A 14,667-nucleotide genomic window follows, 5' to 3' on the forward strand; every position below is an offset into this window, starting at 1 on the left:
CTATGGAAAACAGTATGGATTTTCCTCGAAAAATTAAAAATAGAACTACCCTATGATCTAGCAAAATCCACTCCTGGGTATTTATCCAAAACAAATGAAAACATTAACTTGGAAAGATATATTCACAACCAGGTTTATTGCAGCATTATTGACAATAGCCAAGATATGGAAACAACCTAAGTGCCCATCAATGGATGAATGGATTAATAAAATGTGGTATAGGTGTATATATATATATATATATACACACCTATACCACATTTTATTAATCAATAATATTGTATTGCATATTTGAGACTTGCTAGGAGAATAGTTCTTAAAAGTTCTAATTACAAGAAAAAAAGTTTTATAACTACGTATGGTGACAGATGTTAACTAGACTTGTGGTGATCATTTCACAATACACACAAATACCAAATCAATACATTGTATACCTAAAACTAACATGATTTTTATATATTTATATATTAATATAATTTATACTTCAATAAAATAAACTTTTAATTTAAAAACTTTAAATAAAATGAAAACTAAGAAAAATGAAGACATACAACCAGTTAAAAAAATGGAAAAAATATATGAACAGTGAATAGGGGGAAAATGTAAAGGAAATGTGATCTCAGTCTTAATAAGAGAAATCCAAAATAATAACATTGAAATACCACCATTTACCTATTAGATTAGCAAGAATTAAAAAACCTGACAGTATATACTGTTAGCATGGCTCTAGGAAGACAGACATTCTCATTGAATATTGAAGAAAATGTGAAATGTTACCAACCCTGTGGAGAGAAATTTGGCAATTTACAATTGCATATGCATTTATCTTTATCTAGCAATCTCAAATCTAGGAATCTATCTCAAAGATATACTGGCAAAAATATACTTAATTTGTAATAACATAAAACTGGAAACAATCCAAATGTTTAACAACAGGGGACTGATTAATACATTATGGCATATGCATAAACTATGGTACGTTTGGGAAGCTATAAAAAATAAGAAAAATATCGGGACTCCCCTGGTGGCGCAGTGGTTAAGAGTCCGCCTGCCAGTGCAGGGGACACCAGTTCGAGCCCTGATCCGCGGAAGATCCCACATGCCGCGGAGCAACTAAGCCCGTGCGCCACAACTATTGAGCCTGTGCTCTAGAGCCTGCGAGCCACAACTACTGAAGCCCACATGCCTAGAACCTATGCTCCACAACAAGAGAAGCCACCACAGTGAGAAGCCTGCGCACCGCAATGAAGAGTAGCCCCTGCTCGCTGCAACCAGAGAAAGCTGGCGCACAGCAACGAAGACCCAACCCAGCGAAAAATAAATAAGTAAAATTTAAAAATAAATAAATAAATAAAAAGTTTACAAAATTAAAAAAAAAGAAAAATATCAATATACTGAAATAGAATTATCTCTTGGTGTATTTTAAGTGAAATAAGGAAGATGCAAAGGAGAATGTATAACACGCTACCTCATGAATAAGAAGGGAACACTCCCGAACTCATATTACAAGGCCAGCATTACTCTGATACCATCACAAAAAGAAAAGAAAAGAAAAGAAAGAAAAGAAAAGAAAACTATAGGCCAATAACCGTGATGAACATAGATGCAATAATTCTCGACAAAATATTAGCAAACTGAATTCAAAAGCACATTAAAAGGATCAAACCCTATGATCAAGTGGGATTAATCCCTGGGATGCAAGGATGCTTTAACATCTGCAAATAACAGAATGGACCTGGAGGGCATTTTTCTAAGTGAACTAAACCAGACTGAGAAAAAATATACTGAAAAGTATCACTTACATGTGGAATCTGGAAAAATAAACTGAATACGTAGAAACAGAGAGTAAAATGGTGAATTCTGGTAAGATGAATAAAGTCTGAGGATCTAATGTATAACATGGTAACTATAGTTCATAGCACTGTGTTGCATAGTTGAAATTTGCTAACTGAGTAGAATTTAAGTGTTCTCACTAAAAACAAAAGACAAAAGAAAAAGAAAAAAAGGTAAGTATGTGAGGTGATGGATATAATTAATACAATGATGAGAATTCTTTCACAATATATACATATGTAAAAGCATCTTATTGTACACTTTTAATATATTACAATTTTGTCAATTATACCCCAGTAAAGATAAAAAATAAAATTACTATTTTGTAATCCCTAAAGAAATAATGGATCTAATTAACACATCCATGGCTGTGAAAATCAAAGACCAAAGGTTGACAGGGACTTTTAAGATGGATGGATCAGGCTGACAACTCTTGAATGTCATGTCAATCCAAATATAAATGGGACAACCAGACATTATGTATCTCCTGTTTTATGAAATAAGAGATAAATAGTCCTATCAAGGAAGTATTCTTGCCAAAAGAAAAAAAATTAACTTGAATCTAACCAAACTTTTAGATCTATCTATTGTTTATAGGAAATAGCAAGGATAGACAAAAAAGTTAAAACACACCATGAGAAAGCAAAAGGTCAGAATATGGGAAAATACGATAGACAAACACCGTGGTTTCTTTATTAAACAAACAGTGCAGAGGAGGTAGTATGGGGAGAAATGTTACATATTAAGAGCAACGTAAGAGGTAAGTAAACCAAATGCCATATACCAAACTCGTTTGGACCCTTAATAAACAAACCCTCTGTAAAGCATTTTTTAGACAATCAGGAAAATTTGACCATGGGCTGAATAGTATGTGAAATTAAGGGGTTATTGTTCATTTTGTTAGATATGAGACTGACCTTGTGGTTGAGTAAAAGAAAAATATCTTTTTCTGTTAAAGAAGTATAATAAAGTATTTAAAAGGGAAATAGTACAGCTTGAACCCATCCCCACCCCAGAAAAATGTGAAGGGTTAGATGAAATGAGATTGGCAAACTGTTTATAATATCTGAAGCTAGATGATGGAGTATATGGGGTATTGTTGTACTAGTCTCTCTCTGTGTTCATATGTTTCAAATTTTCCATAAAATTTTTTTTTAAGATTTCAAGCAATTCAATGATAGTCTTACCTTGGAATCATGGTGGAGGCACAAGAAGGATGATCCCTATGGGAGAAGATTATCGGACTTTACTGTGTGGGCTTTACAGTCCCCACCAGAAGGAAACATATTTCCCACAGGACCCCAATAAATTTTATGCTAAAAATGGGCATTGAGATGCTACTTGGTTAATCCAAAGAAAATAAAATGCCTTCCAAAAATGGGGAGCTTTCTCTTCAACAGTCTTGAAAGCATTCTCTTATTCATAAAAACATGTCTTGAAATAGAAATATTCATTTTTCATTAAAAAATATTTTTAATGAATAAAAATATTCATGTTTAATTTCATGTTTAAATATTCATTTATTTAAACATGAAGTGAATCACCCATAGAGAGAAAAAACTCACTGTTATTACTTTTTGCAATAACCTTCTACAACATGAATACAACCATATTCTACCTTAATCTAAAATAGGCACAAATTCTTGAAGTATATCATGATTCCTTTCTAGCTTTGCCTCCATGCAAACAGAAATATGGACGCTACACTGACCTGTCCCCTATTTGCTGCTGAGCTTGTAATACTTGCACAATAAATTTGAGAGGAAAAAACCAACTCAGTTCAATAGGAACTGAGAATAAACATGCATAATTATATGTGTCCTCATTCTGTCATCTTATAAATATATATAGTAGATATTCAGTCTTATCCACAACCCATAAAAGATCAATTCCCAAATTATAGAATGTTTATTCTCCATAAATTTTTAGTTAGAGCTACATCACAGCTGATTCATGTGGCTTTTTATTATATGTAAATTAGTTTCAGAATTTACTATAGTCTTTGACAGTGATAGATGACACTCATAGGCAATCAATGATAGATGAGACCAGTTGCCAAAAAGTGACCATATTGTCCAGGAGAATAAAGGACATAGTCCTCTAAACTGGGAGGCTCCCAGGAATCTATTTTGGCAAGGTGCCTAAAGGGTGGAAATTAATCCATTGGCCAGTGTATTTGTTTCCTAGGACTGCCAGAACTAAAGAGCACACAATGGGTGGCTTAAACAACAGATATTTATTGCCTCATGGTTCTAGGGGCTACAAATCCAAAACTGAATAGTCACCAGGGTTGGTTTGTTCCAAGGGCTGTGAGAGAAAATCTGTTCCGTGCCTCCTTCCTTGATTCTGATGGTTTACTGGCAATCTGTGGCTTTCCTTGGCTTATGGACACAGCACTCTGGTCTCCACCTTCGTGTTCACATTGTAGTCTCCTGTGTACATCTCTTTACAGGGCATTCTTTTTAGAAAGGTACCAGCCATTTTGGATTAGGGACATACTCTACTCCAGTATGACCTCTTCTTAACTAATTACATCTGCAATGATCCTATTTCCAAATTCTGAGGTACTGGGGTTGAGGACTCGTGATAACTTTTTGGGGAACACAATTCAATCCGTAACAACCAGAGAGTCAAAAAATAGAAATAGGTCACCACACCATTTTCTCCAGGTGAGCTAGTAAAAATCTGCTTTCTGATTTCATACAAATATGTTGATATTTGTTCTAGCCACAGCAGAAGAAAAGCCTAAATTATAGCCCTCATGGGGGTCATAATCAGTATAGCAGTTAGACTATAGCATGTTTCATCTGTTCTAACAATGAAATGTAACAGTGAAAGATGAGGTGAAAGTTTATTTTCTCTTCAGTTAACCATCTGAGAATAAGCAGTCAAGGGATGATTTGACTATCAGGTACTATCACAGATCCAGGCAAGTAGTGGGGTGGTACATTGCCTGTTCTCCTCTGACTAGTGTTGAGCCAATACCCCAAGCTTCTAGTTTGCTTATTATCTTAAAACACAGCCAGAGAAAAACAACAACAACAACAAAAATTATTACGTTGTTTTGTTTGAAATTATGCATGCCAAGGTACTTTGAAATTTATGTGGGTGGGTCAACTGTTTAGTATTGGATGGGCTAAAAATTTCGTTTGGGTTTTTCCGTACCATCTTACGGAAAAACCTGAATGAACTTTGTGGTTAACCAATACTTGTAAGTACTTATAGAACTCTGGAATCCATCCAAAGGAAGAGAGTGGTCTTCATTGGCTGTATTTGACAACTCAGCAGGTATAAAAAAGCAAAAGGAACTCAAGATTTGAAAACATGAGATGTACAGAAGCAAAGAAGTATCTTAAATTCAATTCCAAGAGACAGGTTTACAGCCCATGAAGACAGAAGGGTGAAACCCAATATCACTGGAGACTGAGAACCAAAATCAGTTTCCTTGGTTATAAAATATGTCTTTTACTAGTATAGCAAAGGGAGAATACATTCAAGCACATTTGTGTTATAAGTGAAGAGTCTCAAGGAGGAAAAATGTTAACACAAACATAAAACCAAATTGCTATTTATGAAAGCAAAGTTCAGTGCTACATCTCTGACCACTCATCCCTTGCACTTTAACTACAGCCTTGATAAACTACTTGATATTCCCTCTACCTGGAATAGTCTACTTCTCTTACACACATGCAAGTACACACACACACACACACACACACACACACACACCCCATTACCTTTCTCCTAGCTAATATCCTTCAGGTCTTAACTTAGATGTTACTTCTTCCAGGAAACCTACTGCAATATCCACAAGACCATCTATGGTGCCATCTCTAACACCCTAGACTACTGTAGTAGCATGCGTCCCTCCGCACAGAATTGCTTTTTCCATTAAACTCCAAGTTCTTTGATGATAAGAACTTATGGTGCCTTCATCATTATTATATCTTTAGGGCTTAGTATAATGCCTGCCAAAAAGTATGTAAGTGCTCAATATAAATTTGCTGAAATGAATGCCTACATTTTGCAATACAGAAAGCAAGTCCTGTCATCCAAACATCCCTTATGTTTGGGTGGTTACTTACAGAGGTCATTTATATCACTTTCCAACCTGATTTACATGTAATCTACCACCATTTGTGCCATCTCTTAAAAAGAAAGAATGGCTCATTTGTCTACACCTCTCATTAGAAAATAAGGTCCCAAGTGTAATTATTAATTTATTAAACATTCTATTGAATACTGACAATTTACATAATACTCATTGAAAAATAGAGATGGATCATTCAGTACTTTTTGAAGTCATAGCATCCTTAAAACCAGAGTAGACAGAGTACAACAAATAAAACACAGACACTTTGACATGAGAAAAAAAATCTTCTCCAAAAGAATTCTCCCACCCACCGAACCCCCTTTTATACATTCTCCACCAATTTCAGTTTTCTCCACGTGCTTTGGCGCCAATGAGCCACGCAGAACCACAGAGATTGGATCTGTTTTTATCTTAACAGATGAGATCAGCCTCTATGGGCTGTCCTTTTATGCTCAAGTGAATAACTATAGTATTTATGATGTAGAGATCTGGTCTTATTTTTACAGGCAAACTGCAGAAATGGAACTTTATCAGTTGGAAGAGATGGCAGGTAGTGAGAAAACAGGTTTCTGTGGGTTATATGGGGCCAATAGCACTGGTGGCAGAGGGTGGGGTGCAGAAGAATCAGCAGTAGGTAAGACAATGGCTGCCTTGGCATAGCGGCAAGTAAATAATAGGGAATCATAGGCCGGCTGAGAAAAGCTTCAATGGGAGGCATGGAGGGGATGGAAAAAAATTCAAAACCTCTTCTGAGTCATAAGAAATACTTTTAAAAATATTGTCATAGGTTCTAATATAACTGGTCTTTCTGGGGTCAACTACTTTCAGAAGCACCTGCTCTTTTAGGCCTTTGGACTTTTATCCTAAAGAGTGTGGTATCATTAGGAAAAATGATCACCACCCATTGAAATCCTAATTAGTTAATTCTCCAGCAGTTAACCTGCCCAGAAACAGCCTCTAGAGTACTGATTCATCAAAATAGGTTCCAGGTTCATTCTAATAATACAATACAGCATGTTTAAGTCTTACCTAAATGGATGCAAATATTATTATTAATATCAGTATTATTTTCAAACTCGAAAGGTTTTTTAAAATAAAAGTTGATTTTTCCCCAAAATGCTAAAGCTTTTACACACATACAAAAGCATGACTCAGTTTTGGAAATTTATTTTGCAGACTGGGAGCTCCTAGTTAACTTGGATAATTTTAAATGCAATTAGTACTTTCAGACAATCGATGTCAGACTGTCATATCTCATTCTTTGGGATATTAGACTGGGTATTCCACAATACCCCCAAATAACTTTCAGAACAGCTTTCTCCAAGTTGTCTGGAGCCTATTTACCCCCAAATTAGAGTACCCAACATAGGCGATATACAAGATGTGACTTGAAGATTATTGATTTTTCAATGCCTCCCCAAAATTTATACATTGAATTGAGTATTTTTCTCCTTTAAAATAGTCACCTTTTGACACATACATTTATCCTAAATAAGATCTCACTAATTGTCAGAGCCGCACTAGTACATTGCTGGGTTGGAGAGTAAGCCTTAATAAATATTCTATGATTGAACGGGTCCATGAGTGAGTGAAAAAGTAATGACAGATAAATGAATTCAGAGCCTCTTCTTTGAGGACTCCGTTTAAAGCCAGTATCACTTTTTTTTTCCATAAAAAATTTTTAAATTCAACTAAATAAAAATTTTAAATTGCTCCATGGAAAAACTGTAAACAAAGTCAGAAGGCAAACAACAACAACAAAAATTTTGCAACACATACAACAGACAATAAGCTAATTTCCTTAATGTTTAAAAAGTTTCTATAAATAAGAAAATGACTATCTACCCGATAGAAATATGGACAAAAGACATATAGGGAAAATTTTAAAAATACAGATATTTTGTTTTTCAGCTCTAGAATTCCACTTGATTTTTTTTAACATCTTTATTGGAGTATAATTGCTTTACAATGTTGTGTTAGTCTCTGCTTTATAACAAAGTGAATCAGTGTATATATGTATACATATATCCCCATATCCCCTCCCTCTTGCATCTCCCTCCCACGCTCCCTATCCCACCCCTCTAGGTGGTCACAAAGCACCGAGGTGATATCCCTGTGAGATGTAGCTGCTTCCCACCAGCTATCTATTTTACATTTGGTAGTGGATATATGTCCATGCCACTCTCTCACTTCATCCCAGCTTACCCTTCCCCCTCCCTGTGTCCTCAAGTCCATTCTCTATGTCTGCATCTTTATTCCTGTCCTGCCCCTAGGTTTGTCAGAACCATTTTTTTTTCTTTTTTAGATTCCATATATATATGTGTTAGCATACAGTATTTATTTTTCTCTTTCTGACTTACTTCACTCTGTATGACAGACTCTACGTCCATCTACCTCACTACAAATAACTTAATTTCGTTTTTTTTATGGCTGAGTAATATTCCATTGTATATATGTGCCACATCTTCTTTATCCATTCATCTGTCGATGGACACTTAGGTTGCTTCCATGTCCTGGCTATTGTAAATAGAGCTGCAATGAACATTGTGGTACATGACTCTTTTTGAATTATAGTTTTCTCAGGGTATATGCCTAGTAGTGGGATTGCTGGGTCGTATGGTAGTTCTATTTTTGTTTTTTGAGGAACCTCCATACTGTTTTCCATAGTGGCTGTATCAATTTACATTCCCACCAACAATGCAAGAGGGTTCCCTTTTCTCCACACCCTCTCCAGCATTTATTGTTTGTAGATTTTTTGATGATGGTCATTCTGACCAGTGTGAGGTGATACCTCATTGTAGTTTTGATTTGCATTTCTCTAATGATCAGTGATGTTGAGCATCCTTTCATGTGTTTGTTGGCAATCTGTATATCTTCTTTGGAGAAATGTCTGTTTAGGTCTTCTGCCCATTTTTGGTTTGGGTTGCTTGTTTTTTTGATATTGAGCTGCATGAGCTGCTTGTATATTTGGGGGATTAATCCTTTGTCAGTTGCTTCGTTTGCAAATATTTTCTCCCATTCTGAGGGTTGTCTTTTTGTCTTGTTTATGGTTTCCTTTGCTGTGCAAAAGCTTTTAAGTTTCATTAGGTCCCATTTTTTTATTTTTGTTTTTATTTCCATTTCTTTAGGAGGTGGGTTAAAAAGGATCTTGCTGTGATTTATGTCATAGAGTGTTCTGCCTATGTTTTCCTCTAAGAGTTTTATACTCTCTGGCCTCACATTTAGGTCTTTAATCCATTTTGAGTTTATTTTTGTATATGGTGGTAGGGAGTGTTCTAATTTCATTCTTTTTCCATTTTAGTATCTAAACTAATAGCAAAACTTTGTGGGTTTGGGTTGAATTTGATTAGTGAAACAATCAAAAATCACTTAGCACAAGTCTTGGGAATATGAGACACAATTCAGTGGGATAAGGGCACCTAGGGAAACACAAGGCATGATCAAAATATTACAAGTCTGACTTTATCTTAATTGGGCTCTGAAGGCAATTCCAGAAATGATTTGAACATCAACAAAACTCTGGATCAGCCATATCAACTCCAGCGTGACTGCTTTGAAAAGCTACACTCAGTATAGAAAAACTGGCATGCTAATTTTCTCTAACTGGGCTTATACATTTATGGTCAATGTTTATATAATATTTTTAAAATGTGACTGAGGGGAAAGGTCCTAGCCTTATGCTAATCTTAAATCCATAAAACTTCATTTTCCCATCTGTAAAATGAAGGATCCAACTAGATGACCCCTTTAAACTTTTTAAGTGCTATCATTCCATAATTCTATAAATAAATAGTTTAAACATTGTTCACACATCTTTAACCACTCTCACTAACATTTCAGAGGTTTCATATTGAGGAGAACTGTTTCTTTAAACAACCACAGGGCCCCAAGGGAAATCATGCTTTAGGCAGCAGACCATGATGTAAAATCTACTAGAGCAAAGGTAAATGGGACACATACACACGTCTCTCTCTCTCACAGACAGACAGACACACACACACACACACACACACACACACACACACCTGTCCCATTAGCAGTAAACTATCTGTCCCCAAACAAGGACAATTATTGAAGTTATCATAATAGGTTACATTCACATGAAATCGATTATTTAAATCATACAGAGTACAGCTGCTCTTTATCAACTTTTTTATCTTTGTCAACTTTTCACCAAGTAGTTACAATGTCAAAAGTGGAGGGAGTGCTTTCAAACGAAAGTATGACAGCGGGCTTGGGTGAGTTCTGCTTCCGATTGTGTCCAAAGTATCTTATTCTGTAGGTTCCAGGTTGGGCAGTATCTGGAATATGCCATTGTATCGTTGCATTGCTATGACCCAGTAATCCCTTGTGCCAATAGAAACTGTTGGTAGGAAACAAACAAACAAACCCAATTTTACTCTTAAAAATGTGTGATTAGAAAAGTGTATGATTATTCATTAAATGAATAGGAAGGGAGTACCTACCATAAGCAAGGCACTATGCTAGATATTGAGAGTATAGCAATGAACAAAACAGAGTAAATACTTCCTAGAAGCGGACCTTTAAGAAACAGCCATTTGTAGAAATATCTTCACTTGTTCTACCTAGCTACCTAAATTCTATCCATCCCAGGTAGCCTCACCTGATATTCAGAACACAGGCCGTCCCCTGCTTTAGAACTGCTATAGCATCCTTTTAGCCCTTGCCATCCTCTGCTTCAACTTGACACTTCTTTTTGCATCTAGATTCATTTGTTCAAAATATATATTTCATTAGCTCATGTGCCAGACTCTGTGCTGGAGGTACTGAGAATACCATAGTGAGTGAGACAGACGTGGTCCAAAGTTTCATGGAGTTTATGTTCTACTAGGGCAAGGGTAGGAAGAAAGCAATAAACAAGTAAACCAACAAATAATTTTAAAAGTTATAAGTGAAATGAAGCAAGTAAGACAGAGGTAGCCCTAAGGAGATGTCATTTAAACTGAACCCACACATGTCTAGAGGAAGAATATTCTAGGAATAAGGAACAGAGAATGCAAAGTGTCTGAAGCAGGAGCAAACTTGGTACAGCCAAGGAACAGGACACAGGTGAGTAGGATCAGGGCAGAGTGAACTGTGGAAGAGTGACTGAGATGACAGAAACAGATGGAGTCAGATCACGTCAATCCTTGTAGACCATGGCAGGAAGTTCAGCTACTCTTCTAGATACAGCAAGGTACCATGGGCTAACTAACTGATACTCTCAGTTATGTGGAGGGCAAATCCCCCGGGGCAGAGAGGGTGTGCTCAGCGTCCTATGTTTCCTCAGTGACAGGTCCAGTGCTCTCAGTAAGTAGCTGGTGATACTGCAGCTGTTGAACAAGGCTGAAGACTACACATATCCTCCGTGCTGACTGCTATTCCGATTGTGGGCTTTCCAAAACAAATCATCCTTTTTTGTCATCTGTATAACCTTATTTTAACAATAAATATGTATGTATTACTTGTTCAAAGATTACCTATACCCTAGAGTCCTAAAGATCAGAAGAAAAATTATGCCCATATTTTTGAATGGCTATCAAATAGGCCACAACAAGGTCAGATCTCTATTTTCAGGTAACCATGGGAACCAAAACAACATACAAATAATCACTTAGCTTGAATTGATTTGAATTAGACACAAATTGCCAAAAATTTTGCCCATGTCCATGCTACTGTCCTGTGGTATGAAATTTAAAGAGTTAGGAACGGAAACATTTTTTTATTTCAAATATATTTTCAAATCTTCACATTATCTATTCAGCTCAGGGATTTGATAACAAAAAGCACAGAGAGATGTTTCTCTGAGGGAACTCCATAAGCACATTCCTTTCCTCCTTGGGTCAGTAAGAATTAAACACTCAAGCTTCTTGTGTTTTAGTAATTCAAATGAAGAATCATTGACCATATACAAACATGCAATACATGGTAGGTATAGACTCGTTATTTTCCCAGAAGGAATGTTGGGCTCTACAGAGCCATCTCAACACCTTCACCCAGCACCCCTTTCAACCACTTTGCAGGAAGGCTAGCCAGATCTTAGGGATAATGTCTGTGACCATGGAAAAAGACAAAACTAACAGATGTTTATAAGAATGGAGGTCATAACCTCATTAGCATCTAATCTTACAGAAGCACACACCACATCGTTTTGTAGAAAAAGAGGATCAAAATGAAATCTAATAAATCAACTAAATATGGCCAGAAGGCTCCTTGGGAATTTGGTATCATTAATATCATGTACTGAGCCAGTCTTCCCATTTGTCTTCTCTGCATTACTAACCAACTCGTTTCAGGGCTTGAAAGACAAAATATTCAATAAACGTGCTCACCGAGTCTCCCAGGAGGCATCATTATGCATTATCTGCCATGTTGCTGATGTGGCCTCATATTTCTCCACAGTGAGGAAGGTCTGATGGGTCTGAAATGCAATTAATATAACTGATCAGACACTGCACAGTCACAGAAGAAACCTGTTTGTACATTGTACATACCCCATACTCCCCTTTGTTGACCATTGCTAACCTCCCAATATCTGATATGAACGTGTATTAGAATTTCATCCAAATCCTTAGGTGTTCCTCTTAACATTCTATGCAATGTCTTCAGAATGTTAATTCATCCAGTCTATTAAAAACCACAGCTTTTCTTTAGAAAACTGAATGAAGCATAATTTTAGAGCTGAGAGCAAATTTTGGAAATTAGGGCAAAGAAGAGACGAAATAAAACAAGATTTAGAAAAGGCAGCAAACAGTTTCATGACATGTTTACTGATCTGTATTCCAAGACTTTCTCTATTCACCTCAAGATTTCAGAGGGAAAATGGGAAAATTTCCTCATCTTTTCATCTCCAGGTAAACGAATTATTAGTAAATATACCTGCCTTAGTGAAAGAATTGAAAAGGATGCATAAATCTTCCTACTCCTAGGGTGCTAAAAGCAACCCTTATATTTTGTCATAATGGATTCCTAGAAACCCACATCATAAGCAGATTTTATTTTCCCAGTGGAAAATAAAATTTCCACATTGGTTTATAGTAATTTGTTTTAGGCCAAGAATTCAGCTTCAAATAAAGCATATATTTAAATAACATAATAAATTAAAAGATACAAAGGCCATAAATCTCCAATTTTCCTTAAAAATCTTTAGATTATGGCCCTTAAGGGCAGAACTTGTGTCTAATTTACCTTTATCCATCACAGCCCTGTAATTTACAGGTGTTCAAACAAATGCTGAATGGATCACCTACTTATAGCTGGGCCATGGAATTATTTAAAATTCTTCAATTACTCACCTAATGGATTATATTCAATAAAAAAAAGTTTTCATAACCACAGTGACTTGCAAAGAGAACTGTTCATGGCCATTTAGGGCAGAGTGACACTGGGAAGGCCTTCAATGGAGTAGGAGATAGGGTGGGCCCCAATGTAAAGGTCTAGAGTGCAGATCAGAGAACAAGGCTAGGACGCCGAATGCATGAACTATGTGACCATCCTCTCCCCACCTCCCAACCTTAATCTTTTCCAGATACACAATTAGTTCATACAAGTTACTTAATCTCTCTAAGCCTCAGTTTATTCACCTGTAAAACAGGGATAATAAAACATAACTCATTGGGCAGTAGGGAGGATTAAATTAGATTCATGTGATAATGCATGTAAAACTTTAGCCTCGTACCTGCAAAGAGTAAACATTCAATAAATAGTGGTGAGGAAGTAATGATTACTAATAATAAAGGGTACCAGAAATTGTTTTATGACAAGTCCCAAAACATCCTTAGAAATTAATTCTATTCTCATTATAGCGCTTGAAGCAGTTTAGTCTCCTGCTTCTCCATGGCAATAATGATGATAGTATTTCTCTACCCTAAGGATGTCAGATTACAGCTAATTCTGCAGTCTTGCTACAACACTTTAATATCTTTAGAAAGTAATGTTGTAAACATGTAAATATTCTGGCATGACCTGAATGCCTAGAGAAGTTATTTCAAACAGGTGCATGTTGACTACCCAAGCAGTAGAAAAAATTTCCCCAATATCATATTTGACAATGTCATATTGTCACAATTTTTATCAAAGGAATAACCATATTTTAATAAACAGAAATGGGAAGGCTCATTTGGAAGAAAGGTATTTTGGATTATAAGTGACAGTGGGCTCTGGGAAGAACGGCTCATAGATAAAGTGAATGCATTCTCCACCACAGTAAAAAAAAATCTGACCTTGAAATTACTTTCATAAACCCACTTTCTTTTTCCTCTATATATTTCTTTGTTGTTTGAATTTTTACAACTAGAATGTTTCTGGTTATTGCATGTGTAGTCATATGAACATTCCAAGGAAGTTACACAGGAGTAAAATTACTTCACTTTATTCATAGATATATTATATATACTTTATCATATATACATATATAAATACATATGACAAAAACAAAAAACTATGAAATGATATGTAACAAACTGTCAACAGTGATTACCTCTAAAAATGTTTATGAAGAGAGGTATTTTCACATTCCATTTTAAGCACTTCTACACTGTCTGTTTTTACATGGGATCTGTATTTCTTGTGTCATTTTTCAAGATTAATAAATAAATACCCTATTAGTGCCAGTAGCAAAAACTAGGGAAATGGCCAATGTAAGAAAAAGTAAAGTGCATGGGCCAGGGCTCCAAGCCAGTAGAGCGTCCACCCAGGGATCCATGATCATTCCACAACAGTAGAGGCAGGACCAGAGTCAG

The 14,667-nt window shown here is 36.0% G+C and overlaps 1 protein-coding gene across 7 annotated transcripts in view; it reads right to left on the reverse strand.

Moving 5' to 3' along the window:
- Positions 1–235: 235 nt before the first annotated feature.
- ASAH2 (N-acylsphingosine amidohydrolase 2) overlaps positions 236–14,667 on the reverse strand; it is a 93,515-nt gene continuing 79,083 nt past the window's right edge. For all 7 annotated transcript variants that reach the window (XM_082339453.1, XM_082339452.1, XM_082339455.1 and 4 more), the window contains 2 exons: positions 12,259–12,347; positions 236–10,289 (listed from right to left, as the gene is read on the reverse strand). In XM_082339453.1, the coding sequence (XP_082195579.1) occupies positions 10,097–10,289; positions 12,259–12,347 (282 nt within the window). In that variant the 3' untranslated portion in view covers positions 236–10,096. The remainder of the gene's footprint in view (positions 10,290–12,258; positions 12,348–14,667) is intronic.

Source organism: Balaenoptera borealis, assembly GCF_965194805.1.
Source record: "Balaenoptera borealis genome assembly, chromosome: 10".
NCBI classification, from domain to species: domain Eukaryota; kingdom Metazoa; phylum Chordata; class Mammalia; order Artiodactyla; family Balaenopteridae; genus Balaenoptera; species Balaenoptera borealis.